We start from the raw sequence: 27,553 nt of genomic DNA, 5'->3' as shown, positions 1-27,553 counted from the left end.
ATACGAATACGGATCCGGATGTCCTCGAATACGAATACGAATACGAATCGGATAGTTCGAATACGAATCCGCATTCGGATATCTACTCGATCTTCGAAATTCAGGTCGGAAATTTAAATTTTTGAAAAAATTTGATTGAAATTTGTTCTAATTTGATTGGGCCAGAATTTTAGAAATTTTGTTCAAAATTCATGTTGGAAATTTAAATTTTTGATCAAATTTAACTGAAATTTGATGAAATTTGACTGAAATTTGTTCCAATTTGATTGGGTTGGAATTTCGTTCATATCTAAAATTTCTAAAACTTTAGCAAAATTTGGTTCTCTGGTTGGCGGATACGGATACAAATCGGATATATCTCGAATTCGGATATCCACATTTGAATCCGAATCTTGAAAACGAATTCGGATATATCCATTTTAGTATCCATTTCAGAAACGAATACGGATACGGATATCCATATTCGTATTTTAACGGATACGGATATCGGATAATTCAGATTTCCTGCTATCCATTTCCACCCCTATCAACCAATGATTCAAAATCGGGAGGATGGGTAGTACATTGTTCACAAAGATCATCGACAATGAGTTTTCTTGTGTCAAATTTATGTTGATGATATAATATTTAGTTCAACTAACAAAAATTTTGTAAGGAATTTGGAGACATGATATCAAAGGAGTTCGAGATGTCGATGCTTGGTGAGCTCAACTACTTTCTTATATTTCAAATCAAGCCATTGAAGGAAAGAACTTTCATCCATCAAGAGAAGTACATGAAGGACATCCTCGACAAGTTCAAGATGGATAATTGCAAGCCAATCAAGACTCCAATGCCTACTAATAAACATCTGAACATGGATGAAATAGGTAAATCAGTTGACCAAAAGATTTATCATTCTATAATTAGGTCACTTCTTTACATTACGGTATCTAGATCCGATATTATATTTAGTGTATGGATGTGTGCTCATTTTCAAGCTAATCCTAAGGAGTCACGTCTTAGTGTGGTTAAAATAATCCTCAGATACCTAAAGTATATGCCTAGTAGGCTTGTGGTACCCGAAATATGCTAATTTCTACTCTTGTGTTACTCGAATTCGAACTTTGCCGGATGTCATGTGGATTGTAAGAGTACTTCGGGTGGGTGCCACTTGCTAGGGCGTTCTCTAGTTTCATGGTGTTCTAAGAAGCAAAACTTCGTAGCCTTGTCCATCATGAAAGCGGCATACATAGTCGCCGAAGCATGTTGTGATCAAATCCTTTATATGAAGCAAACCTTGTTAAACTTTGGTGTTCGTCTAGAGAATGTTTCACTCCTTTATGACAATGAGAGTGTTGTAAAACTTGCAAACAATCCCGTTCAATACTCTCGCATAAAGCATATTGATATCCTTCATCACTTCCTTAGAGACCATATGGCTAAAAATGATATCTCTTTTAGTAGTGTAAGGTTAGAAGACCAATTGGCCGATATCTTCACAAAATCCCTAGATGAAGCTATATTTTGTAGATTGATAAGTGAGTTGAACGTGATGTGATGCCTTCTCATATAGATGTATTTCATGATAGATGATTGTCTAACCTTCTCAAGATAGTGGTGAACATGAATTTTGCTTGAGTTGGTGGTCCCCTAGTTTCACTCAAGGTATGTTGTTGGATTCACCACGAAGAAGCTTGAGTAGGGAAGTAATATGGTAAGATAGATTTATTTTTATGCTATGCATTCACATGTCATATAGCTTGCACACATATTTACTTTCATGTATATGTTTTACATTGCATGTGCATTGGCGGTAGAGAGATCACAAAGGAGGATATAACTCTTTGAGAATGTTATTCGTTGTTGATGTGAACATACAACTCCATAAGTGTGATTAAATAGATATTTATGCTTAGTGCCTATTGAGTCATGTCCTAACGAATTTAAAGTTTATATCTTTAAGTTCATAGGCAATATGGCTTATACATTTTCTTGGAGTTTCTCGCTCCTTTCTTTATTGGTTCTTATTGCCTATTGAGAAAATTATGTATGCTATAGCCTCGTTGGACAAATATTTGCAAATGAGTTTTTGAGAGAGTAATGTCTTCACTCAAATCTGGTCCAAATATGTGTTTTTGTTGTGTGTTTATTTGACATTTGGACTCAGTGAGAGATTTTAATTCTCATCGGATGATCTGGCGTTCTCCTTTTTGTTCTCAGTGGACCATCCGGCCTTCTGGTCTGTGGCAGCTTCTCAGAAGTTCTAGCAAATAGTCCAGCAAGTGCAAGTTTTTCTTCACCAGATCTTCCTGTGTGTGGAGGTTAGTTTCTTCTCAAAAATGGTCCGACATTCAAGTCAGTTGGTTAGCGCATTATCCGACGAGTGTATCTATTTTTGGCTTAGTTCTTCATCCTCCTAGACTTTGGCCCGACGTTCTCTCCGGCGCTCAGTTGCATCATCAGATCATCATGTGCTCATGATTCTCACGAGTCCTACCTGTCATTTTTGGATCTAGATCTAACGGTGGTTTTTTTTCCTTTTCCCATTTGTTTTCACCATCGCCGAGCTCGCATCCATCGGCGCGCCATACGCCACCATCGCTGCTCCTGCACCACCGCAGTGCTCCACGCTGTCGCCTTAACCTCGCCAGCACGTCGCCGCACTACTACAGCCCCTCGTGCCACTGCACTCTTACCCCTAAGTCGTCTGCTTGCACCGCCACTGAAGCCCCTCTGATCACCATCGTCTCCTTCGTCTTACCGCCAGCATCCCTCTCGGATTTCTTCGTGGTGAGTTTCTCTTAGCCAACTTTCGTCATTTCTTGGCCTGACTTGATCAATCCATGCAAATTCGAGCAAAATTCATTCAATTCAGCTCAATTTCGTTAATCTGAAGCATGTTCCTCAAAGTTCATATCAAATTCATGCTTTACAGTTAGAATTCGAGTTAATTTCATGTCAATTCTTTCAAACCTGAAGCACTCTCTCATCCGTGTGTCATCTATTCTATCTATCAGATGGGTCATGAGCGTCACGACAAGGGCAAGACAGTTGAGCAGCCAAAGAAGAAGAAGACAAAGGAACAGAAAAAATGAGATAGAGCGAAAACAACTACAGATGTGCCAATAACCCAGAGAGGGCTTCAGATCAGAGGCAATAGTTCTCCACCGTGTCAATCCACCCACACTTTTTCTGCCTCAAGGTTGGGTTCGACGCCTTCCGACCAGTCAGACAGTAGGAAGAGGGCTCGTCAGGAGCCAGAGTTAGAGGAGGAGGAGGAGAAGCAGACAGAGCAGCCTCCAACATTGGCAGGGATCAGGTTGCATAACTTGATGTCCTTCAAGTCACCAAGGATCAAAAAGCTGCGGTTTGTGCCGGTCAGTGAGTGGTTTACCCCGCAGAGAGATGAGGGGGTAAATCCCAGATTTTGGGTGATACTGCAGGAGAGCTACCATGAGTCCTATCTAAGGAGGAAGGTCAGCTTGAGCGAACATAAGACGCTTAACTGGCATTGCATGCAGTTGGCTGCAGGAGGAGTGGATATGAGACATAACTTTGATACATTCCCTGGATTATTAGCTCTGTTCACAGATGTGAACAGATATGTCGAGGAGTGGGTCAGAATGTTCTATGCTGCAATTTGGATTTCTTCAGAGAGGGACTTCATCCAGGTCGTGTTCCAGGGAGAGTATATTAGACTATACATGAACAACATGCTTGAGGTGTTAGGGGTTCAGGCTAGTGGCAGATATCTTCATGAGGTCATTCATCCGAACGCCAACCCCCCTTGTCAAGCTCTCATTAGAGGCGTCTTTCCTACAGATGATGAGATCAGTCTATTGTTTAGACAACCCTTTCATCCCAAGTTCACTGAGACTATCAGATATGCTCACACCTAAGGCAAAGGCCATTCATATGGCTATGAGATGCAGCTTGTTGCCAAGGATAGGTTACGCAGAGGCCATTTCCAGCATTCAGCAGCGGCTGGTTCTCTCCATCCTCACTCACCAGCAGTTCAACATCGTGGATCTTATCCTATGTGAAATGAAGGATGTGATAGCATACGAGATGACTATGGCCAGACAGCAGCCCTATGCGCACTTGATCTCCTATGCTAGCTCACTTAGTCAGGTTTTCTGAGTTTCTTTAGACCTACGAGTAATCTCCGACCTACTTCAGGTAGTACTAACTTACTGCACCTTCAAATAAAGGCCGAGATCAGCGCACCATGTTTCACACTCAGGACCATATTCCAGTTGTTGAAAGAGAGGGTAGCAATTGAGGATCAGGCCTAGCACAGGCCGAGGCGGAGCTCTCTCATGTGATGTTCGACCGTGACAGCAATTTAGACTCAAACGATATTGAGTACTTCTCTCTGATCGCTAGGTCACACGATGCCGAGGCAAGAAGATCCTCTCAGGAAGTTCTGTAGACTTCAGCTCCACACTCTTCAGCACCTGAGATGGCACCTCCCGTAGCTCCTGCTGCACAGCCTTTAGAGTTGACTATTATACTTCAGCAGTTGTAGCAGTAGCATGCCATTCAAGTAGAGACACAGGCAAAGCTTCAGGCTGATTTTATGCGCCTACAGGAGCAACAAATAGTTTTGATGCAGTAATGCAGCAGCAGCAGGCCATGTTCACAGCTCTTCAGTCGAACAGGGAAAACAACGACAATATGTTCTTGTTTATCATGGGTTGTTTGGGATCCCTATTCTAGGCTACATGCCTTCAGTTGCCAACACCTCCACGTGCTCCTGCTCTAGCTCCAACTCCTCTTCCAGGCAGTGTTGGTGGTTTCTTTTCATCCCTGATGTTAGGCCTTCTCTCCACCGGGAGCATCTCCTAGCCTGCCAGGGTGCCTTAGGGGCTAGTGTCTGCTCAGTTGTTTACTCCTATGACCACTGGGCCTCTCAGTGTTGAGGACTCTCCACATCCGACCGTCCCTAAGAAGAGATCTTTTGTTGAGTCTCCTCCTGTCGTGCAGTCCGCTTTTGATGAGTTAGATGCCACGCTTCAGGAGATAGCAGCTCAGAGTCACGACACTTTCAGCTCCGACCCTCATCCTGACGTAGCTTCGTCCGAGGTGCTTGCTCAGTCTCCTTTTATCGACCCTTCCATAGGATCTCTCTCAGCCGACGTCGATGCCGCTGCCACTGAGATTCCTTCTTCTACATCCGACTAAGACTTTGACTTAGGATCTCAATACGTGGTGCGACCTTCTTTGGTAGCGACGACTCCTTTGTCTCCTCCGTCCCCAGATGCTTAGTCATTTTCCCTTTTCGGTGCTTAAATGCAAAGGAGGAGATAGTTAGGGGGAGTAGTTGTCAGGTTGTTAGGGGGAGTGGTAGTGTTTTCTGGGGGAGCTTGGGTAATTAGATTCGGAATGTTGGATCTTATTGGTTTTTGATGTAATGATAGGCTATTTGGTTCTCTCTATTGATGTGTTTAGTTTCGTACTTAGTTTAATTCTATTTCAACTAGCATGATAGATTATTCTATTGCTAGACTTTCCCTTGCTTAATTGTTATATGACGTTAATTGCCTAATATGATAGGGTGTTCTTCAATTCATATCTTTATCTTCTCATTTGTATTGTCATCAATCATCAAAAAGGTGGAGATTGTAGCATCTAGGTATCTAGGTAAGTGATAAGTGTTTCAGTGATTAATGACAATTGTATCATTATGACTAACAAGTTTGTTTTGAAGGGTATTAAAATTTTAGTTCATAATGATGTTTGGGCAATCTTGGTCCCTAAATTTGATTTTATGGACGATCAAAGGATATGAACATGATGAGTAAGGATCTTCTAGTTCTAAGTGTCACAAGAAGATGAAGAACACTTAGAGTACTATAGGTTCTATTTTCTAGTTCTTTAACCATACTATAAAGAGTGGCTAGAGTATTAGTTTGACCTAGTTACGTCTAGACTTGGTTGGAGGCACACTTGTGAAATTCTAGCGCTAGGTAGCTCAGAGAAGCCCATGGATAAGTTGTCAAGAAGATATAACTCAAAAAAGTTTTAATTAGACGGGTTCAGAAAATATTGAAAATATTGCATATGTCAGATGGTCCGGCGACTCTACTGTTATACACGCTGGAGTGTTTTTGACTTAGAACAGAAAATTTGTGAACACACAGGATGGCTTCGTGTTGAGGTGATGAACACACGGAGCATTTTACAGGAGATGTGCAATTTTCAGAAGATGGAGTTTATAACACGTTAGATAGTCCAGTGTCCACTCAGTGACTTTAGCGGAGCTTTTTCCATAAGTTTTTCTCAAGGTGTAGTGGAGATAGGAATTCTCCTCGTCAAATAGTTTGGTGTGTTGACCGGAAGCTTCGTCGGAGTATATTTGAAACTGCAATGGCTAGTGACAGCTGGCAACGGCTAATTTTTTCTGTGGATGTTCACACCGAATGGTCTTGTGTATGGAGACAGTGCAAGCTGGATTATCCGGAGTTCACGAAAAAGCGGATGCTTGAGCAACAGCTAGATTTGAACCTCTAGCCTATAAATACCCCCTCATTTTGTCTCACTGTTATCTTTTGCCATTCCAAAAGAGCAGAAACATTAAATGTGTGATTAAGAAGCAAGAGAGTACACTAGAGTGATTTGAAAAGTTCTTAATTGAAGATGAAGGACATCATTAGTGCACAGAGAGTAGCAAGTATGCATCTAGCTGTAGTCTAGGCTTGATTTAGGTCAAGTAAAACTATTGGTTTATTACTCTTGGTGGTTGGCAACACTTAGCCGGTCTTGGTGATTGGAGGTGTCTTGATGAACTCTTAGAGTTCTTATGGGAGCCCCAAGAGAAATTTTGTGCTTCGTTAGATGCCCATCAATCCGAATATAGAGAAGTGGCAATCATGAGGGAGCACTTGAGTCTTGGTGGCTCAAAGGAGAGTGATATCCTTAGTGGATGCTCCAACGAGGACTAAGGGGAGTGCCAACTCCTTGATATTTTGGGAAAAAATTAGTGTCTTTTTCTCCATCTCTTTACTTTCTCGTATTTACTTTGAGCATTTACATTCTTATAAGCTTTCAATTCCGTAATTTACTTTGTGTTATAGCTTACTTGTTACTTGTTTTCATCTAACTTCGTGTAGTTGCACTACTATTTATCTAGGCTAACATTGTTTACTTGTTCTAGAATTCGATAGAACTAATTTTAATAGAGCCCAATTCATCCCCTTTGGGCCATTCAATCCTTTCAAAGATTAAAAAGTACTCTCAGATTGTCTACGAATGCCAGGACTTTCTGGATAGATAGTCTATCATTTTTCACAAATAAATATAGCCTTGGATATTTTTGCAGTGTAGCATCTAGTCATAAGTCATGCCAAAATAGCACCATGTCGCCTTCACCAACTGAGCACTTGGCAATGCCTCTATATATATCACATTTAGTTTAAGTACATCTTTCCACCAGAACGATCCTACTTCCCTTCATGCATGAGGGACTCTGTCCTGATAGTATTTGGCCCAGACAAGTTTTACCCATGGTAGACCAGCTTTTTATAGAACTTATGGAGTTGTTTTATAAGCAAAGCATCAATCTAATCCTAATATTGATGACACCCAGACTCCCTTTATCCTTTGGCATGCACACCTTTTCCTATGCTACTAAGTTTCCTCCTTTTTTATATCATTGCCCCTTTATAAGCATTGTTTTCGTGCTCTGTCTATGAACTAAATGACTCCAGCTGACAGTTTCAACGTGCACATGGCGTATGTTGGGGGGAAGAGAATATTGTGTTTACCAGTTCTAATCTCCCATAATATGAAAGGAAGGATGTTGATGTGGTCAACCTTCTCTCATGATTTGTGAATGGCATGTGTGGCTTTGTCATTCCCATTGGTAGCCCAAGATATGTGAATGGCAAGGAGCCAACGGTGCATCCAAAAGTCCCTGCCCAGGATTTCCATTTTTTCTGTAGTCACATTGATGGGAATCATAAGGGATTTATTGTAATTTACTTTGAGGCCCATAGAATTTGAGTAGGTGTTGAGGAGAGATTTTAGAGCGAGGAGTTGCTTGGCATCAGCTTGCATGATCAGCAAGGTATCATCAACATATTGAACGGTCGAAAAAATCCACTCCCTTGTATTGGCCTATAGGAGGAAGCAGCAGCCCTTGCCTAAAAGCTTTGTTTATTATGCTTTGTAAAAGATCTGTTGCTAAGACAAAAAGCAAAGGAGACAATGGATCTCCTTGCCGAACTCCTCTCTTGCATTTGTACTATTTTCCTAGCACCCTATTCACTAGGATACTTCAAATACTAGAGGATAAGATACATGATATCCATTGAACCTATTTTTCAGGAAAACCCATCCAAGTCACGACATGTAGGATTGTTGAATGCTCAACAGTGTCAAAAGTTTTTGCAAAATCCAGTTTCAGAATGATGGCTTCCTTTTTTGATTGATAATATTGATGAATATATTCAAAAGACCAAGCAAGACAGTCATGGATAGTTCTTGATTTGAGAAAACCATATTGATTAGTGTGAATGAGTTGCAATATTACTTTATGTAATCTATCTGCTAAAAATTTTGTGAGCAGCTTGAGGTTGCAGTTGAGCAGGGAGATGGGTCTAAAATCATTTACAGTCTCGGGGTTTTGCAATTTGGGCACCAAAGTAATGTACGAGTTATTTATACTTTACACATTGACCTTTCCATCAACGAAATCTTGACATGACTTATAAAAGTTTTTCAAACTTTCAAAACATCATTTCAGTTTTCCAAACTCTTGATGCCTTTTTCTCTTATTTTTCTTTTTTATCTTGTGATAAGGCATGTGTTTTGGTAATCATTGTCCATACCAATAGGAGTATGGATGAAAACAATGAAATTGCCAGTATTATTTTCTAAACCATTTTTTCTCATCAACAAAATCAGAAGCAATAAGGCCAGAAACGAAAACGAAATGAAAACTTTTGAAATATCATAAATGGTCGGCAAATCGATAATTTAGATCACAAGCATGTAGAACCATAGGTCCATTCCATAGCTTTGATTATTCAACTAAGCATGACTATTGACTACATAACATGAGTATTCATTCACACTATACAACTTATAGCAACATTTTTCATACAACCACACAAGTATATATATGAGTAGACAGGCTTAGCGGGTTGGCTGACTAGCACATGAGACTTTGTAATTTTCGATTATCTTTGTTTTTATTTTTCTATTTCTCATTTTTTATGAAAACTATCATCGATCAGTTGGAAATTTTCATTGTCGTTACACGCTACTAGTAGCGCTTCAATTTTATTCAATCTAATTTGTAAGAGAGAGACTTCATTTGGTCTCGAAAAGGAGGAGCTCCAAACCCCCCAGCTCTAAACCGCTAAAGTGGGGTCAATCCACTCTGGACGAGAATTTTTTTACACATATTGATTTACTCAACTGTAAATCATTCCATCGTAAATGGATAGATAAGATTTAGTGTTGTAATATCATTATTATCATCTCTCCTAAAATATTAAACAGTACTATTGTTACAGTATCGGACTCCACATGAGTGTATGCCCTCTCAATACCCTCCGAGGATTTGGATCCCAATCCACTCTCCAGCTCCAAACCCCCCAAACCCTACCATCACCGCACCGCCGCCAGCCTCCGATCCCTTTCGCTGATACGGTACGCCCCTCCTCCGCGCGCCGCCTTCGCCTCCGAGCGCGATCCCCGCCGGTTCGTGCTGATTTTCGCTCCTGGGTTGTGCAGGAGCCAGCGAGAGAAAGGCGGTTAGCCGGTAGAGGCGGCGTTGGGACGATGCCGCTGGGGCTGATAGTGAGCTCGCTCGGGCGGGCGATGCGGCGGAAGCGGACATCCTCGCTTGACATCCTCTCCTCCAAGCGTGCGCCTCGGGATTACTACAAGGGCAAGAACTGCAAGCCCACCGGTTTCCACACCCGCAAAGGTAACATTACCATTCACTGATCTATTGTCGGTCTAGCTGTTCCAGGTTGTCCATGCTTGTCGTTGAGGCTATTTCGTTCTGCGATTCGCCATTTTGTCTTGTCGCTTCCTTACGAGATAGTTATCATTCGAAATTTGTAGGATTATGAACTATGCTATCAGTGCAGCTTGGGATAGAGACTAAACTTAGATGAAAACTGAAATGGTGACAGTTTCCACACTGTTTCCCCCTTTTGGAGTAATGCTGTTTACAGTAAATCAAACATGAAGAAAATTGTACCGAGACAGTCGAGTAGGAATGAAACAAGCACATGTTTCTGACAATGGCTGACATCGATATTGTAACATAATATTTCTACTGTATAAAATATTAATATGCAATAACGGAAATAAATCTGAGTTCCCGAACTTACGGGACCATGGGTTTTAGTGAATAACACACACTGAATGCATTTCCCCTTAAAACACAGGCTTCGATCTAAGTGCTCTCTGGTCATATACCGTGATCTCATTATATTGTATTTCATGTTCAGTTGATATTGTATATAACCATGCTACATAACACAAAAAGTTCTTTAGTAAACTTCATTCAAACCGCTAGAAAGGCAATACCAAGAAGAGCAAATAATGTGGTGTCGAATTCAACTTATTTATATCAGGGGCGTGCAGACGGCCTTATCTGTTATCACCCTGAGAAAGAGAATTAATGGATATCCAACATCAATTCATGCATACAAGGTGATTTTGGATTACATGATTTGCATTTGAAGGAAATCTGGATCAGTGGTAGCTGACTTAGTACCTGACAAGCATAAGGCTGTTCACTGAAAATGACATACTGATGTCAGCTGAAACATAGCATTGTTTTAAGCCAAACGAACTGGATATAGATATGCACTAGATAAAATGGGGAATCAGCAAAATCTTTGCCTTTCATATAGTTATATTACATTTTTCAAGTCCATTCTTCATTTACATACACCTGTTACTTTTTACCTTCCTCTTCGTCTTTTGATATGTAGATCAGTATATGTGACTTACGGTCTCATAGATGTCAGTGTCTTTGCTTGTTTGAGCCTCATATCATGTATAGTTCTTAACCTCCATGGTGTAGTTTGATTTTGTTTTACATGTAGAGCTCCTGTGAGCAGTCATTTTCTCCACTACATTCTTGATTTTAATTGATTCAATCAACATCTCAATTCACTTTCATACTATAATTGTTCAGTTTTATGTATGAGACTAGTCGCATGATTTTAGTTCCATTCAATCCTGTCTCACTTGTGCGAATAAAAGAATTTTACTGGCATGCCTTTTTGGACGTTATCTTAAAAGTTTGCATGCTTTTTTAAGAAGGTTTGCGATGGAATGATTCTGTATTACTCATCTCATCGTGTATATATACACAATGTACAACCATTAGCCGAGCTAACTGAATGCCTAATTGCTAGCTACGATCACTAGAAAGAAGGGTGTTAGACTAGGACTGTTACAACAACTGAATGAGCTGACCGAGCTGAAAATAGACTAAGTCATCTAGTTCTACACTTTTGCAGGTGGATATGTGATTGTTGATGAAAAGTTGCCAAGATTTGTGGTGCCTGACTTGACTGATTTCAAGGTATTGGCATATATTTCTAGATTCACACTTTACAGACTTAACTAGCATGCTCAAGTTAAATATCAAGTGTCAAAATTATTGCTGGGTGGAATTTTAAAATATTTTAATTATTTTTAGCACTAGGAACTTGAGCACCAGTGGCCCAATGTAGGTGAAAAATGTGAACCTGGGAAAATAAGAAAGTGGTTAAAAATGCCAAAGAAATAGAAACATAATAATACACAAAAGAACCTCACCACGGACATAATAGATATTTCCAACAGATGTTTTATGGTGACTAATGAAATATGATTGAAATGACGTGCCATGTCTTACTTCGTTGTAGAGTAAGTTGAGTGTTATGAAATTTATTACTGTAGCAATGATGACTTCAGGGCTGGAAGGGCTCTTATGTTGCAAAGATGTGGAGTCATAATCTTTTCCTACCTTTTCTCATCAGTTATGACTAACAAATTTCTTGTGTGAATGACTGCAGTTGAAGCCATATGTGTCACAATGCGCCAGGGACCTCACGGCGTCCTCAACACCCTCGACTACAGCAGAATCTACTGAAAACAAGAACTGATCTTTATTCAGCTGCACTATTCATTGCTTACCTTTTACATGGACCGGTCCAGCACCGCTGTTATGTTTTCAGTAGTCGAGAGTGCCCATGTTCAGGCTTCGGCGCATGCAGCATCAGCAGCCTAGCTACATCTGGACTGCTCAGATAGCTTTATTGTAATGGCAAACTTCATACCGCAGCATAAAATAAATCATGTAGAAGTTTTCCGGTCTTTAGATGTACCGCAGACACAGCGATTAATCTTTCTATTTGTAATTTTGGTCTTCACTCCTAGAATTAAGCTTGAAGCGATGCTACATCGCCGTTGCGGGTGGAAGCATGATTTTTTGGGATGCAAGGAAGTGGGGCATTGGATGTGAACGGCAGCTGCACTACACAATCTGATAGTTCTGGGGGAGAACGAGCCCAAACAGGACCCAGATACTCTATGCCAGCGAAACTAGTAGTCATGTATGTATACATGATCCACCGTAATGCTGTTCATGTAGCTGAAATCGTCTGTCAAGTATCAACGTAGCGTAGAAATGTAAGTACACATTGTGGCGTGCGCTTTCTAGGATTCTCGTCCCAGAAAACTTACATAATTTTTTGTCTAGATGAAGAAAACTTACAGAAGAAATACTAGTTCTGAAAGAACAAAAAAATTCTGAACTTAGGAAATGAATAACTTGCTATGTTCTTTATATGTTATTGTTATGTTAATAACATATAGATTCAGATCTCATATCTCATTCTCATATTAGATGATATATTAGAGATTAGACCGTTATTAGATGGATATCATGGATTTATCCGATTCTGCTTAGCAGGCCCACAGCCCCAATCTCAGAGCCCAGTCACCTATCCTTCGGCCTGCTAGGGTTTGAGGCGAATCCAAGCAGCCGAGCAAACACCGCGGCGGCTATAAAAGCACTTCCCCTCCGCGTCAGGCTAACACCGCCGCCGCCGCCTCCTCCTCCTCGTCGTCAGCTCGTCGTTGCCGTCTTGCTGATTAGATTATAATTGGTTTCGTTGCTCCTTTCTTTCGTTTGATTAGCTTTGTTTCTTATTCGAGCTCGCGATTCTCGTGTGCTTCGTCATCTGGTCGCTGGGATGATCGGTCTCCGATCGGTTCCCAGCCGACTCGTTCCCTTGAAGCAACATCACCCTGTTGTATACTGAGCTCGCCTTCCTCATGTGCCCTCGGACTTTTCTGGCGCCGCGGGGCACGCGGCGACTCTTACATACATGAATCGCCTCGTCACATCATCAATCCGATAGTTCTTGTCTTGCAGATTTGGTTTTTTTTGTTTGGTTCTTGCTGACAACGGTGATGAGTCCTACAGACCTGTAATGACTCCTGCGGAGATGATCGCATGGTCAAAGAACATCTAAGGGACTGAGCTGTCTTTGCAACCATCTTCCATTGCTAGGTTTCTTCTAGCTTGCTAGTGTGTTGGTGTTCCAGATCTCGTTTGATGTGCCTGGCTTCTCTTGATTCAACTGTGCCTGCGAGCCCGTATGGTTCGTGGGCAGTGGCAAGAATGTGAAGCAAAAGGGATTGGTTCCTCTCGCTATCCGGCGCGGATTTGTTGTGATGCGATCGGACGTCGAGGAACTACACTTGTCAATCTTTTTCTACTTGAATTGGCGCTGGATTTGTCAAAAGAATTTCTCGCGATTTCCCCATCGTGCGTTGCGACTAGATAATGGCCAAAACACAATTGAACGAAGGCAGAAATCAAATTGTGACTGAATTAGACAACCGAACAAAGCAAATTCCTTAAAATCTCTGACTGCCCTCGATAACGAGAAATACAAACACATAAACAGGCGGTTTCTAACCAAATCCACTTGATTAATGGGCCAGGCCAGGCTTCATTGTGAAATGGATTGGTTGGGCTACCTGCCTCGCCATTCCTGTGACATGGCCCAAACGCTGCATAAAGATTCGAAAGCGCCGGATAAATGGGCAAGATCGGGCTTCATTATGAAATTGGTTTGTTGGGCTACCTTCCTAGCTCTTGGCTCCACTTGTGACATGTCCCACCAGCTGCATCGTTAAGATTCAAAGGCACCGGTCTGGCCTTTCTCCACAAGGCTGATAAAAAAAGCTCTGAGCTACTCGTTCATTCGTTCTAGACGTGAGTCAGGGCTAGACCTCAAAATGAGCTAAACTCGAGCTAAGGCCAAGCCTCAAAATGAGCTAAACTTTAAGGCTCGAGTTAATAAGTATTGTAATTTTTATTTGAATTTACCATATTATCAAGTATATATATCATTAATTTTTCTTACGTATCTCTAAGATCTAAGGATACCTTGTAAAGACCGAAAGAGATCATCCTTAAGCCTATGTTGATGACCACATCATAACAACAATCAAGTTAGAAAGACCTACTTGAGATTTTTTCTGTTATCGAGCTTAGATGAGCTGAACTCAAATATATTTGAGCATATCCCCAAACTTAGTTGTCATCGTAAGCTTGTTTGAGCTCGATTCTATCTTTTATTGAGCTCGAGCCTAATAGCTTATGTGAGAAATCGTCTAAATTGTATTCTAATTAATTATTAGGACAATCATTTACACAATTATGACCACAATGATTAATTAGAATCTAATCTCAGTAGTCTCGGTAATCCAACTGCAATAACGGATGATGCTTAATCAATGCAAGCAATCTTTGGCATTCAGGTTCCTCTCCCGACCTACTCCTAGCATCGTTCACATCTCGTCTCATCCCCACAATTCATACAAACCAACAACATCATGAACTTTGTGAACATTAACAAACCATAAGCTCGTGAATGATAGTCGAACCACCGCTCGACATCTACCGATAACCTATATATTGCTAAGTATATTGGATACTTTTAAATTAAACATTAACATGATTACTCCTAGGTTATAAGAATTGAGATCGTCAATGTCAAGTTAAGAATAATGCATCAATATAGTTTCTACCCATAGAACCCGACACTGACTCGCTAACATGCATAACATACATAAAGTAATAGTTTATCAATTTAGACATCACATGATATAAAGTATAAGGTAGAATATGCTTAGATGCTTGTCTGGTTACTCCGCCGCTTCGCTCACGAATTCCGGTTTGGTGTCAGCTTCGTCCACGCAAACCGTTGGTGCGTCACTCTCTAAACAAACAAGAATGCATCGAATAAACCAACGAATGAGGGGAAAAATATGCTTATGATGCACGATCGTGAATTGACATGAAAGGTGTGATGTATCAAAATCATTCGTAACGAAAGCCAACGACAAAAGAGATGAAAGGTTTGAACCTCATCCCGGGGGTCTGGCAGTCAGACCGTTGGAATCGAGCAGAGGGGAAAATGGTACTGAGTAGGTTTGGTGGTCAGACTGAAGGACTAGCGGTCAGACCAGGACTACCAGTCGAATCAGCCATGATGGTGGCCGGACTCCTGACTACGGAGTCAATATGAGCGACTTAGTCTCACTGGTGGCTAGACCGGCTCTATTGGCGGTCATACCATGGGACCTTGCCGATGCCACCTCGATGGGGTCACCAGCGATGCCTTCGAACACAAAAGGTACCAAAACGCTCTACGACACTAGTGGAGTGTTTCTAGGGTAGTTTGGACAATATGCACTGGACCAAACTCGAGAAACACCATGAACGGGATCTAAAGCTAGAGTTGAACTCGACCAAATCAAGATGGAGACCGATTAGAGCTCGAAAACGATGGAAAAACGGTAGGAGGATGCTCACCTTGGTGTAGGGGAGCTTTGTATTGGATCCGTTCGTCTCAGGGAAGCTTCCATTTGCGGGTCAGGCCTCGAGGTGGGCATTAGGCTTGAGATGGAGAAAAGCACCTCTGACAATGGAAAGAAGGGGGGGGGAGGGGGGACTCAGGGAATTCATCAGGAAATTTGGGGAAGTACTCTCCATCGATCTTTGGCCATTTGTGACGTCAGGTCATCTCTCTCTCTCTCTCTCTCTCTCTCTCTCTCTCTCTCTCTCTCTCTCTCTCTCTCTCTCTCTCTCTCTCTCTCTCTCTCAGTGAAGTGAGCAAGTGGATGAAATGGAAGAGATAGAGGAGTGAACATCGATCGATGGGATTTAAACCAAAACTCACTGCTCCCTAGCGGTTAGATCGCGAGGGGTCTCGGTCAGACCATGAGGGGCAGTCTCGTGCTCAAAACCTTCTGTGCCTTGGCGGTCATTAGCACGCTTCGATCAGACCATGAGGGGCGGTCTTGTGCTAAAAACCTTGTCTCTGTTTTTTCTTTTTTTTCTCCTTTCTCTTTCTCTTCTTATATTCCAAAACCTAGGGGTACTTCTAATTAGCCCTAGATTAGTTCCGCTCACAAGTATAAATATACATGTGACGGAATTTGCAAAACATAAAACTATAATGATTATACTTGCTTAATTTAGATTAGGATTTTTGAGGTGTGACAGCTCAAGCTCGTATAAGCTCAGCTCGTTAACAGCCCTAGTCTCCGATGGTGTATAGTCTCTAATAGTAGATAGCTTGCTAGTTATTAGAGTGTAGGTGTTATATATAAATTATATTAAAGATGATGAGGTATCTATAAAGTTTCTTATCATAGTTTTAATATTCACATATTATATCTTATTTTCTATTATAGACTATCTTTTTAACAAGAGCCATGTTCTCACTTCCCTCTCTTTCCTCCATATAGCACAAATGTTGATACAGACTAGATTCTAGTAATTCCGACCGTCCGAAATAACGTGATAAGATGATACGTGGAACCTGATACGAGCGCTCGCTCGTGTCCGATTCGGGTAGTGGGAGCAAGCGGCCTATGGGGATGGGGCGTGGCCTGCGGGCCTAGACAAGGGGAGCGGGGAGGTTTAGGTGGGGTTTTTTTTAGTCATGTGGATTATGTTGGGAATTTTATTTAAAATTTTATGGAAAATTTTTATTGAAAAAAGTTTGTACTGAAATTTTTTATAATTTTTCCTCGATAATTTTTCTGATAACTTATCCAAAAACTTTTAATTGAACTTTTAAAAAAGAAAAGTTATAGAGAGAGGACTTTCTTAAAAAAAAGTTACTAGTTAGCTTCCTAACGTGCGCCCGTGAATCAACCACGTCCCAAAAGATACGAGCCAGAGTGCATGCGTTCAATCGTGCGCGTGCCAGTCGCAGTCGCGACCGGTGAAAAAGACGAAGCAGATGGCAGCTGACCGGTACACCGTGAGGTCAGGGCTTGGCGTGGACGACGAGCCGACGCGGCAAGAGGGGCACAAGAAAGAAAATCTCTCGTTTCCGTCCGGTTCCCGCGATAAATCTTCACCACCCGGGCGCGCGGGGCTCGGCATGGGAATCACACACTCGTCTAGTTCCGTAAAAATCACACAGCCTTCTCTTCCTCGCGCACCAGCTCCGAGCAGGCCGAAACCTAGCAAGACGCCCATGGCGCTCGAGAAGGCCAAGGAGATCGTCGCCTCCTCCCCCGTCGTCGTCTTCAGGTTTGGCCTGCCTACTCTCTTTGTTTCTCTGATCAGAACAAGTAAAAGGTTGGATTTGGGTCTCGTTGATTGGTTGTGAATCCGGGACGGATTAACGGATACGTAGGTGATCACTTCCTACTCTACTCGTGCGTTTCCTTCCCCCCTTGCAGTCAGCTCTGCCTAGAACAACAAAGACAGTTTTTGCGTAGGAAACAGGATGAATTCGGTGAGGGTGGAAAAAAAAAACACTAGAGATGCCACTTCCTATCTTCTTCTTCTTCTTCTTTTTTTTTATGAAACGCCGCTTTCTATCTTCCATGTCCTCTCGTCGAATCGTTATTGTGAACGGTGGGCCCTTTGGCTCGGGAACAAATTCCTTTCATTTTCTCTATTTCTTCTTTTTCTTCACCATATTACATTGTGTCAAAGTCTCAAAAAACTGAAGCAACTACAGTAGAATTATTTAAGTAGTACTAACGCAGAACTTGTCATTATCTTCAAGTTTTATAATCTGGATTATATGGCATTAAAATCCCACACTTCCCAGCATACCGTTGGACATTGAGCAACGTTGGTCTTAGTAGAACTTGTTTGGTATGTGTGTTTATGTATAATTTTGCTTATGGCTATTTATTGTTAGAAAGTATAATAGAGTTGGTGTGAGTCTAGGAAAAATTACCTCACCGAATCATTCTGTGTTTGAGATTTTGTACTCACCGGATTATCCGGTGTTAAGGTGAAAGGAGCACCGGAGTATTTCTGTGTAGAAAAAAAAGTAGGAGTAGTGTACCGGATGAGATTTTTGGATCGATTCATCAGGTAGGATGAAATGAGAGAAAGGGAAGATGCTGCCTGGTCCGGTGAGGGCAAGTGATGTCACCGGATTAATTCTTGCAGAGAGGATGTAGAAGTAAGTCAGGTGAAGATGAAGGTACCGGATGGTCCAGTGCTTATACCTTGTGCACACTAGACTATTCACCGGACAAATTCTTGCAGAGAGATTGTAAATGAGAGTTCTGGTGCATGTGAACTGACCGAAGGATCCAGTGATGGACATGAGTTTATCGGAGCATCTCACCAGAGTTTTTCTTACAGAGAACAAATTTTTTTACGTAAGTGAAGTTGAACTCACTGGATGGTTCGGTGTTCAGAAGCAAAACACATCGTAATATCTGGTGTTCAGATTTTTGTATGATGTACTTTTATTTGAGGATTTTTATTTTGAGCTAACATAGAGATGGTTTTAGAGTGGGAGAAACATGTTTGTTTGTTTCATAGTGTGTAGGTGATAAATACAACTTGACGATTGATGGCGGGATGATCGAGGCCAAGCGGGAGGCTTGGTGCCAGACGATCAAGGAGGCCAGACGGAGTTAAGGGTGATCCAGCGGTACACATGGAGATCAAGCAAAGCATGAATGTAGAAGGATGAAAATGACGTGTTGACAAAGTCAAACGAAAGGAACATCAGTGCAAGTGATAATGCGGTCCAAGGGATTGGGAGCGGGAGAGACTTGCTAGGGATCAAAATCGCAAGATGGAGTAAAAGCGTTGACATCAAAGTACCTGCTTGAGGCAAAGCAAGTGGTAACTAGTCATGTTTTGAAAAGCGTACTAGGATTTCACGGTTTGGCCACAAAATCGTAGGATGACTAGAGGGTCATGTGGCATCATTGCAAAGTTTGTGTCCAGGCGAAGCTAAGTCGTGAAGAAGTTATGACTGTTCGATGGACGAAACGAAAAATAGACTAAAATGACCCGGTAGTGGGTAAGAGTGCATTACCGGTAAAGAGTATTTTGGGAACAATGAAACTTAAGGACTAAGCCACTTTTCTAGATCTATAAATAGAGGGGTGGGACTATAGAGAGAGGGTGAGCCAGCCATTTGAGAGCCTAGTGATATGTTTTGGAGGAGAGGAGAGGATATGACTAGTCTTTGTAATAGGCTAAAACTTTTGTGAGAGAAACAATTTTGTAATTCGTCTAAAATAGGACTGACCTCTTTTATAATAAAGTTTATGTTTCATATTCTTGAATTTCTCTCCTTCTAATCTCTCTCTCTGTTGGTTCCTTGCAAATTTGCAAGTTTTTCTTTTTTGATTGTGATTTTGTTTTCCTTTTGAGCAGGAGTTTTTTCACATTTGTGAAGTAATTTTTCTTGTTGCTAGAGGCATAAACATCCATATGCTCATGTATTTGAGAGGGTCTTGAATCCTCTTACCTTTAGATTATCAATTTGTAGAGTTGCTTCTTTGGTGACTGTCTTTTTGCTTTGATCTTCATTTAAGATTAAAGCTTTTGCACAAAGACACATAGAGTGGTCTTGAATAGAACCTATGGTTCATATTATATCCGTGGAGTCATGTTACTTTAGAATTTTCTTTATTGGTTTGTCTCTCTAAAGTTTATGCTTTGGTTTGTGTGTTTTTGAAAGCGTTGGGTGAACAATAAGTAGATCATCTATTTTTCAAGAAACCTGTAAGATGCCTATTCATCTTCTCTCTAATCGTCTATCTCGATCCTATAAACATGTTCAAATTGGCGAGGAGTCATGTTGAAATTACTAATTATAGATAGGATGCTGACAATGCTTTCTGCTCGTGTCCCTCCTAAGTCCTAATGTTCTCGTTCTTGCCAATAAAAGTAACTAGATAAGACACGCTCAATCATTTTCAAAAGTAATTAGATAAGACACGCTCAATCATTTTCCATCCATTTTATGCATTTAGTGTGGAAAATGAAGATAGAAAAAAATAATTTGCTGTTCTTTTTATAGTTCCCAATGTGAAAGTTGATATGTAACTGAAAGAACCGAATTATATTGATCTTTATTCTTATGCTGTTTGCCTGAAATTTTGTAGAGACTTATATTGGTCTTTAATTTTTATTGGCCACAGCAAGACTTATTGTCCTTTCTGCACCCGAGTGAAGCAATTGCTGGCACAACTGGGGGCGAGTTACAAGGCTGTTGAATTGGATGTGGAAAGTAAGTGAAATTCATTTTAAGAGCGTCTTCAATAACATAGTTAATCACTAGCTATAAAATTATTCATATCATCTATAGATAACACAATAGATAACCCTTCTAATGACACTAGATATATTGTTTCCTTCTAATTTAATGCAGATCCACATGTAATAAGGTATTAAAAATTTGCATGTATCCTGGAATGTACTCTAATCTGACTGACCGTTAGTAGCTAGTTTTTCTCTCTTCTCTCGTTAACTCTTCTCTACATAGACAAAAATATGATGTATAGATCTTTACAGCTAGCTGATATAGATTGTTGGAGATGGCCTAATGTATTTTTTTCTTATGTTAATCACTTTAAGTAGTGTTTAACTGTTTTAGTCACATGTGAAGAGTTTGTTAATGCAATATGTTTTTTCTTCTGTCCAAATGACTGACATAGTTTGGTTCTAAAGTCACATAAAAGGAGCTAGGGGAATGTAAGTCTTGTGATGTCTAATAATGATGGTTTTAGAAACCAATGGTAAACTGATTAGCTCATCAACTCAACGAGATATTGTGTAAAGTGAGCTACACCGACTTTTGAATGTTGTAGAGTAAATTTTGATGATTTTATAGCATTGGCTACAAAAATGGTTGTAATCAAATTTGGATGCTGAAAGTGACTGGAAAATGATATCTACAATAAAACAGAGTACATTTTTATTCAATCAAATTAGAGGTGCAGTGCAGTCCTGCAAATCTTGTTTGGTCTGTAGTTGTAGTATTGGATTGAATTCTTATTTCAGAGTATTTGATTGAATTGTCAAAATAAAACACTAAAAAATATTTGCTCCTTGCATGATTCACTAAATCATTAACCCTAACAATTAAGTGTTGAAAGTAAATGGAACAAGTGTGTGAATCTGTGAATGTGAGTATGTGACTGCTCACTGTGAACATTACACAGGCAATTTTTAACGTGTCCCAACTACTCTGTTCATCACATATTATAAGCATGCATAAGGGTACTGAACTAGCTCGTTTTGATCGTTTTTATGAAGGTGATGGATCAGAGTTGCAGACAGCTCTTGCCGAATGGACTGGGCAGAGAACTGTTCCCAACGTCTTCATTAAAGGGGAACGTGTTGGTGGCTGTGACGGTGAGTCGTTACCTTCTCTGTATTCTGTTATTTTCGTTCTAATTTGCAAGAAAACAAAAGTTGCATTCACTTCGTTGCTGTCTTATTGATCAGTCACACTGTATTTTTCTTTTCGCGCACCGCATTTTAGCTTGAATGAAGTCTTGCTCATTTGCATCTGAACTTTGGTTCGTACTGATGCCTTTTGAGCAGATACCATGGCGATGCACAACGGTGGGAAGTTGGTGCCTCTGCTGACGGTGGCTGGAGCAATTGCCAGTGCCAATCCTTCTATGTAGATAATGCTCTATAGTGTGGTTCTGCTCGTTTAGTGGCTTTGTGCAAGTAACTGTAATGTGCTTCTGTCGTGAAAATTAGGATGAATAAACGGTTTCACCGTCTGAAAAAACCTCTTGGTGTTGACTGTATTTGTAGCTTGGGGCAGCTGTTAAGCCTCTCTGCAAATCATCTGTACTGCTAGCTCAATGTGTATGACTCTTTACATATCAGTAAAGTGTGTCGCGTGATTTGTGTCATTAAAATTTACGGTGGTGTGAGATATGAATTGGTATTGCTCTCTAGGCACTGGAAGAGTGCAAGCCTATAGCATTCATACACTTACAGATTCAAATGGTAAGTTTAAGAAATTTCTGATGCCATGTTAACGTAGGGAGTGAAAGAGACCCCGAGAGCCACTCAGACAATCGCCCTATCCAGATTCCCTGTGAGGATGTTTCTGAGGGCCGTGTTTTGAGTAACTAAGAGCCCACACGTAATCAGTTTTACTCTGTTGAATTGTAACGCTAGCCACATTTCCGGATTAGTAGTGCTAGTAGTACAGTTCGGGAGGGAGCCATACGCGAAGCAATGGCTTTGATACGACACGAGAGCTGACCCAATCACAACATCGTTTCCGCTTCTGGCCCATTGCTGAATGCTGATTCGCTGCCGAGGTCTGCACAACCACTTTTGAATCGTCAAACAAGAGAAAAGGGCTGAAAACACACGACGAAAGGCGATCAGGCAGCGAAAAGAGGCGGAGGGCCCCGCGCCACCACACCGGATTTGAAAATTCGTTGGAAACTGCTCAGTATTCGTGATATTCGGTTAATTTAGTTCTCACCGTATTATAATTTTGACTGATTTTTTAATTTGAATTCAAAATTTTAAAAATAAAACAAAATACAAAAAAATCACAAAAAAATCTAAAAATAATAGAGATAATTCTAAGACCTTCTGTGAAAAAATTTCAAAAAATATCGTTTTTATCATATTTTATGGAAAGAAAGTTTGAAAAAAAAAACTAAAATGGGTCGTATGAACAAGATGATTTGACCCATCATATTAAGAAAAAGTTTAACATGTAAACATATATTTTTATGTGTAGAAAATATCTTAAGAGGATCTTTAAAATTGGTTTCACTTCATTTAAAGTTTTATTAATGTTCCATATTTTTTACAAAGTTCACAAGTATAAAGTGAACATGTTAAGAAACAACACTGTAATTAACTTTTTCATGTCTACAATTATTTTTCTACATAAAGCATAGTATAAGTAAACTAATAAAAGTCGTTTCATTAATTTTGGAGGTGTGATGAGTGAGTTATGAATTATCTAGTTGCAACAAATTTACATAATAATGCATGTTATAATAACTATTTCATGAGTTCATGTATTTTTGAAAGACATATGATCATGTAAGAAGAATAACAAAATTGGTTTTATGATTTTTTTGGATTAGAAAAATCAACTATGCATTTAACTAGGTTTAGAAAATACATTTTCCACAAAAAATATTTATTTTTTTATAAGTATAAATACTTTTATCATGTAGATCATGTTACATGGAAACCAATAAAATTTATTTCACTTGATTTGAAGCTCATATGAATTAATTATTGATTTTACAAGGTTGAACATTTTTTAGTTTTTTGGAAACACGCTCGGTAATTCGAGAAAATTAAATAGTTTTAAAGAATTCGTTCAAAATAGCATTCAATGCTATCGTACTTCTCTGCCGCCGTGCCCTCACTCCTTCAAGCGACTGTGCAAAAAATGAAGCGAGGAGCAATTTCTTTTTTCTGTTTCTGCTTCTTTTTCTTTTTTCTTTTTTTGAGAAATGGAGAACCCATTTGTGGAGAGAGGGGAGAATCAGGTTGATTAATGCTCGTCTGTTATAAACTTAGAAGATTGAAAATATGTTCACCAGTTCGTAGGTATTCACTCTTTCAGCACCGCGAGTTGAGGCTTTTTCACAATGATATTCACAAAGTTTGGAGGACATGAGAGTATTCTTATACTTTTACCAGTAAAGATCGACCTTGTAGCATCAGTAAAACAAGGAGTCAAGCATCATTGAGTTCAAATTCTAGTTGATTTCAAATGTTGAGATCAAGGTTTTAGGACTAGACTTCTAGAGATTTCACCCACCAGCGCCAGTGGGAAGCCCCGGAACACTCCCGTTACTGTTTAGAGGCCTTTGGAGTCCAAAGCCAACAAAAAGAGGCTGTTCCCAGTTTCCACTCTGCTTCTAGTGATTCCGAACGATAGCCGCGTCGTCTGTTCAACTAATCATCAGGAAAGGCTGTCGGCTGTCCTGAACTTCTGGTGGCACAGGAAAGACGGTCAACAACCAAGAACAAATGATGAAGGCTCAATGATTTGGTCACATACTGAGTACATAATAGTAAACAGCATGATCAGTTAATAGCATAGGATTACATCCTGTGTTTGACCGTGCTACTGAAATAGCTGGTTCTCAGATAGGTAATCTACATTCCAACCAACAAACAGTGAATAGACGGTTCTCTCCTGAAGATACATGGTTGGGCAGAGTTGAAACTTCAATACTTCGGTGCTGGCTTTTGCGTTGGAAGCAGTCCAAATCTCTTCTTCAAGAGGTACCGCTGGCGAGAGTACTTGTCATCCGGAGAGAAGCGAGCTGCATGGGCAGCACGGCAAGTAACAAATTCAGTACTTCATCGTGCAAGAAAGGCACATGAGGGCAAACAATTGAAACCACAAATGCAACCGTGAAAAATAACAAAATTCCAAGTTTCACTTCAGCACGCGATAGTTCTGACATCTGAGATTACATCTTATTCGTACATACAAATCAACAATACAAGTGTTCAACTCAAGAAAACTAAAATAGGTTTAATCTCTCTACACTATGTTCATACCGGGAATATATAACAGGAGGAAGCTCTAATCTGGCAAATAGTGCTCATATTAAGCTCACTGGATTGTTATATGGAGATCATATAAAAGCAAAGGATTCATCACCCAAAAAGAAAGAATGATTTGTAATTTTATACAGACAGGTACCACCACTGCAACCCAGTCCTCAAGAAAGGCCTAAGCAATGTCTTATTCCTGTGCTCGATATTACAAGAATCCTTATTTCAAAAGAAATTGAAGTCATAACATATTCTTGGATAAACAACACAAATAACTTAACAGAGGGCATTATATCCTTGCCATGGGGAATAAGATTGATTCAGATAAAAAAATAATAAAATGTGAATCTATGTGCTTGGCATCTTATAACACCAGTACTACATGAGAAAGAAGGATAAACAATTAAATGTGAACCGGTGCAAGCAAGCAATCACTCCAAACTGGTAACACACCCAAAAACAATACAAAAATAAGGCCAATAAAGCCAAAACAACAATTACACAATGCCTAGGCACGTAGCGATCTTCGTGGCACAATTAACAGAACTCATGCCTTTCTGGTTGCAAAACGTTTAGGCTAGTAAAACATCAAGACCAACAACGAAATATGTACAAGTTCTCCAAAAGGATATACAACGCACATTAAATCCTAAAATCTACGAAGATATAACGGACATGCCTACTCGCTAAAAATTAAGTAATCACAGTACTGAACCAAAAAGAGTGGCGCTGCACATTAATCAGGTACGGTGACTGTATCATTGTTCACAGCACAAGGAAGCTACCCTGCTACTGCGTTCAAACAAACAGGCACTTATTTACAGGTAAGATAACGGCAGACAAAAGGATCTCAGGTGAACCAAGGGAGCGTACCCGGGTGAGCAGACTGCGTCGGCACCCCGAGAGGCGACTCCTTCTGCAGGCAAGAACAAGGTACACACTTCAGCATAGGCTAACACCTCAAATCATCAACTAATCAGCCAAGATTAAGCGCAAGCTCATACAACCTTGGTGGTGTAAACCTTGTCCCCCTTCTCGTTGATGTAGCACTGGAGATACATCTTGGATCGACGTGCAGGGATCAGCCCTGATAAATCCGACGAGAAGGAAGAGGAATTACTCCCGGGATCGCCAAGAATCGCAGCTATCGAAAGCAGGTGGTGTGCGGGAGGGGAGAGCGCAGTTACCTGTAGGTTCGGCGGAGGCGCGGAGTGGAGGCGGGAGGGAAGCACTACGGTACTTGGCGGCTAGGGTTTATGGGGGACGAGGGTATCAGAGGGTTCCCCAGGGGAGGTGGGCTGGGCTTCGTGTATTTTTGGGCTGCGTAGCCGACAATTTAGTTTTAGATTATAAGAATTTATTTTAATTTGTATAATTTATGTAAGTTTATTCTTATTAGATTGTAAATAGTAGAATTTTATAGTATAATTTGATTTTTAGATTATAAAAATAAGTTTTTATATTTTGATTATTTATTTTTACTTTTGTTTTTAAGCTAGAATCTATAATTAGAATAAAAAATAAAAATAAATATGGCCTCAGTGTCGTTGATGCTGAATGTTGCCTGGATTTTCTGTGGTGCGCCTGCGGACTGATTTTTCCCAGGTAAATATTGAGCAGCCGATGAACGAAGATTGTTTAGTGTGGACTAGTGCAAACTGGGGGCGCGCCATTAGCAAACAAGGGCCATGTGAAAAGGTCGACGTATGAAACAAATTTGGGAGAAGTGACGCTTGATAGGATAAGAGAGCTTAGTTGTTCAGTACAAACTGACCTGTACATATTACATAAAGATCATAACAGATTCGCTAGATACCATAGGGACTATGATCTAGTTGTTCATCAGAGACCAGCGTTACATATTACATAAAGAGCACACGTCTTTTTCGAGAAGGATGGGGATATTACTATTTACAACACAGCACCGTAGTTATCGAGAGGTATGTTACATGGAGGTAACGCCATAGGTAGACGATTGTTCAATCTGAGGTAAAAAGCCTAGCAAACAAACTGAGAAAAGGACTCTGCAAAAGCATATCTATCTAAAAACTCATGGACTTCGGAAACATAGTAACTGCACACATGTTATATACGTGCAATCAATTTAATATATAGTAATTTGAAAAAAAAAAATATAAAACAAATAATAAAATATTGAATATATTTTTAGAATATATAGAAGGAAAATATTAGATGTCTGGGTATGAAAGACAAATAATATGAGACTAAATATAGTTTTTGAAAGAGAAACATGGTTCAATTTTGCATGGTGGTTGTTTGCTCAAGTTAGGTGAACAGTGGAGATCGTTCAGATCCACTATAACCGGTGAATTATATAGAAGTATAGATGATAATTACTATCGACAGTATTTCTACTCAGCGATTGTTCACCTACAAATTGTGCAAGTATAATAACGGATTGCATGCAATTGGACTACATGATACTAACAGGATTGTACCTTTATAAGATTTCAATAGCATACCAACCAAAATAACAAAAACTGGTTCATCCGGTTGCATAGACTTCATGAGCATTGAACTCAGATGGTTGTTGACCCCGTGTATAAAGCTTCATCTTATAGTTGGTGCGACCATTTCAGGAAATGAACAACAACCATGAATGAAAAATGCGAGGAGAATCTATCGAACTAGCGCTCATTGACGCAGACGTCATGAAGCAATCCTAAACATGAATTCAAATGAGTTGCTTGGTGCAACACTGTTAGTTCCTTA

At 40.2% G+C, this 27,553-nt stretch overlaps 3 protein-coding genes and 2 non-coding genes across 6 annotated transcripts; 4 read left to right on the top strand and 1 right to left on the bottom strand.

Moving 5' to 3' along the window:
• Positions 1 to 9,525: 9,525 nt before the first annotated feature.
• LOC133921758 (uncharacterized) lies at positions 9,526 to 12,359 on the top strand. The gene is made up of 4 exons (XM_062366765.1): positions 9,526 to 9,639; positions 9,724 to 9,919; positions 11,475 to 11,539; positions 12,015 to 12,359. Exons 2-4 carry the CDS (start codon positions 9,772 to 9,774, stop codon positions 12,102 to 12,104), a joined length of 303 nt encoding a protein of 100 aa, XP_062222749.1. The 5' UTR covers positions 9,526 to 9,639; positions 9,724 to 9,771; the 3' UTR covers positions 12,105 to 12,359.
• A 1,047-nt stretch (positions 12,360 to 13,406) lies between these two features.
• LOC133923307 (small nucleolar RNA SNORD25) lies at positions 13,407 to 13,492 on the top strand. Its single transcript, XR_009910568.1, has one exon. It is a non-coding gene; the product is annotated as a small nucleolar RNA SNORD25 (small nucleolar RNA).
• A 71-nt stretch (positions 13,493 to 13,563) lies between these two features.
• LOC133923299 (small nucleolar RNA snoR136) lies at positions 13,564 to 13,709 on the top strand. The gene has a single exon (XR_009910561.1). It is a non-coding gene; the product is annotated as a small nucleolar RNA snoR136 (small nucleolar RNA).
• A 3,579-nt stretch (positions 13,710 to 17,288) lies between these two features.
• On the top strand, positions 17,289 to 22,188 carry LOC133921756 (glutaredoxin-like). 2 transcript variants are annotated; one of them, XM_062366761.1, is made up of 4 exons: positions 17,289 to 17,566; positions 20,410 to 20,534; positions 21,563 to 21,661; positions 21,854 to 22,188. In XM_062366761.1, exons 1-4 carry the CDS (start codon positions 17,415 to 17,417, stop codon positions 21,937 to 21,939), a joined length of 462 nt encoding a protein of 153 aa, XP_062222745.1. In that variant the 5' UTR covers positions 17,289 to 17,414; the 3' UTR covers positions 21,940 to 22,188. The 2 variants fall into 2 exon arrangements, with proteins under 2 accessions (XP_062222745.1, XP_062222746.1); XM_062366762.1 differs by having other exon boundaries at positions 17,306 to 17,566; positions 20,446 to 20,534; positions 21,854 to 22,183.
• Positions 22,189 to 24,287: 2,099 nt separating this feature from the next.
• On the bottom strand, positions 24,288 to 26,111 carry LOC133921757 (H/ACA ribonucleoprotein complex subunit 3-like protein). The gene is made up of 4 exons (XM_062366764.1): positions 26,008 to 26,111; positions 25,828 to 25,907; positions 25,694 to 25,736; positions 24,288 to 24,582 (listed from the first exon to the last, which is right to left on the bottom strand). Exons 2-4 carry the CDS (start codon positions 25,879 to 25,881, stop codon positions 24,485 to 24,487), a joined length of 195 nt encoding a protein of 64 aa, XP_062222748.1. The 5' UTR covers positions 25,882 to 25,907; positions 26,008 to 26,111; the 3' UTR covers positions 24,288 to 24,484.
• Between the last annotated feature and the right edge of the window lie 1,442 nt (positions 26,112 to 27,553).

This window comes from Phragmites australis, chromosome 6 (genome assembly GCF_958298935.1).
Source record: "Phragmites australis chromosome 6, lpPhrAust1.1, whole genome shotgun sequence".
NCBI lineage: Eukaryota > Viridiplantae > Streptophyta > Magnoliopsida > Poales > Poaceae > Phragmites > Phragmites australis.
Note: the sequence above shows the minus strand (reverse complement) of the source record. Positions and strands in the feature narration are given on the sequence as shown.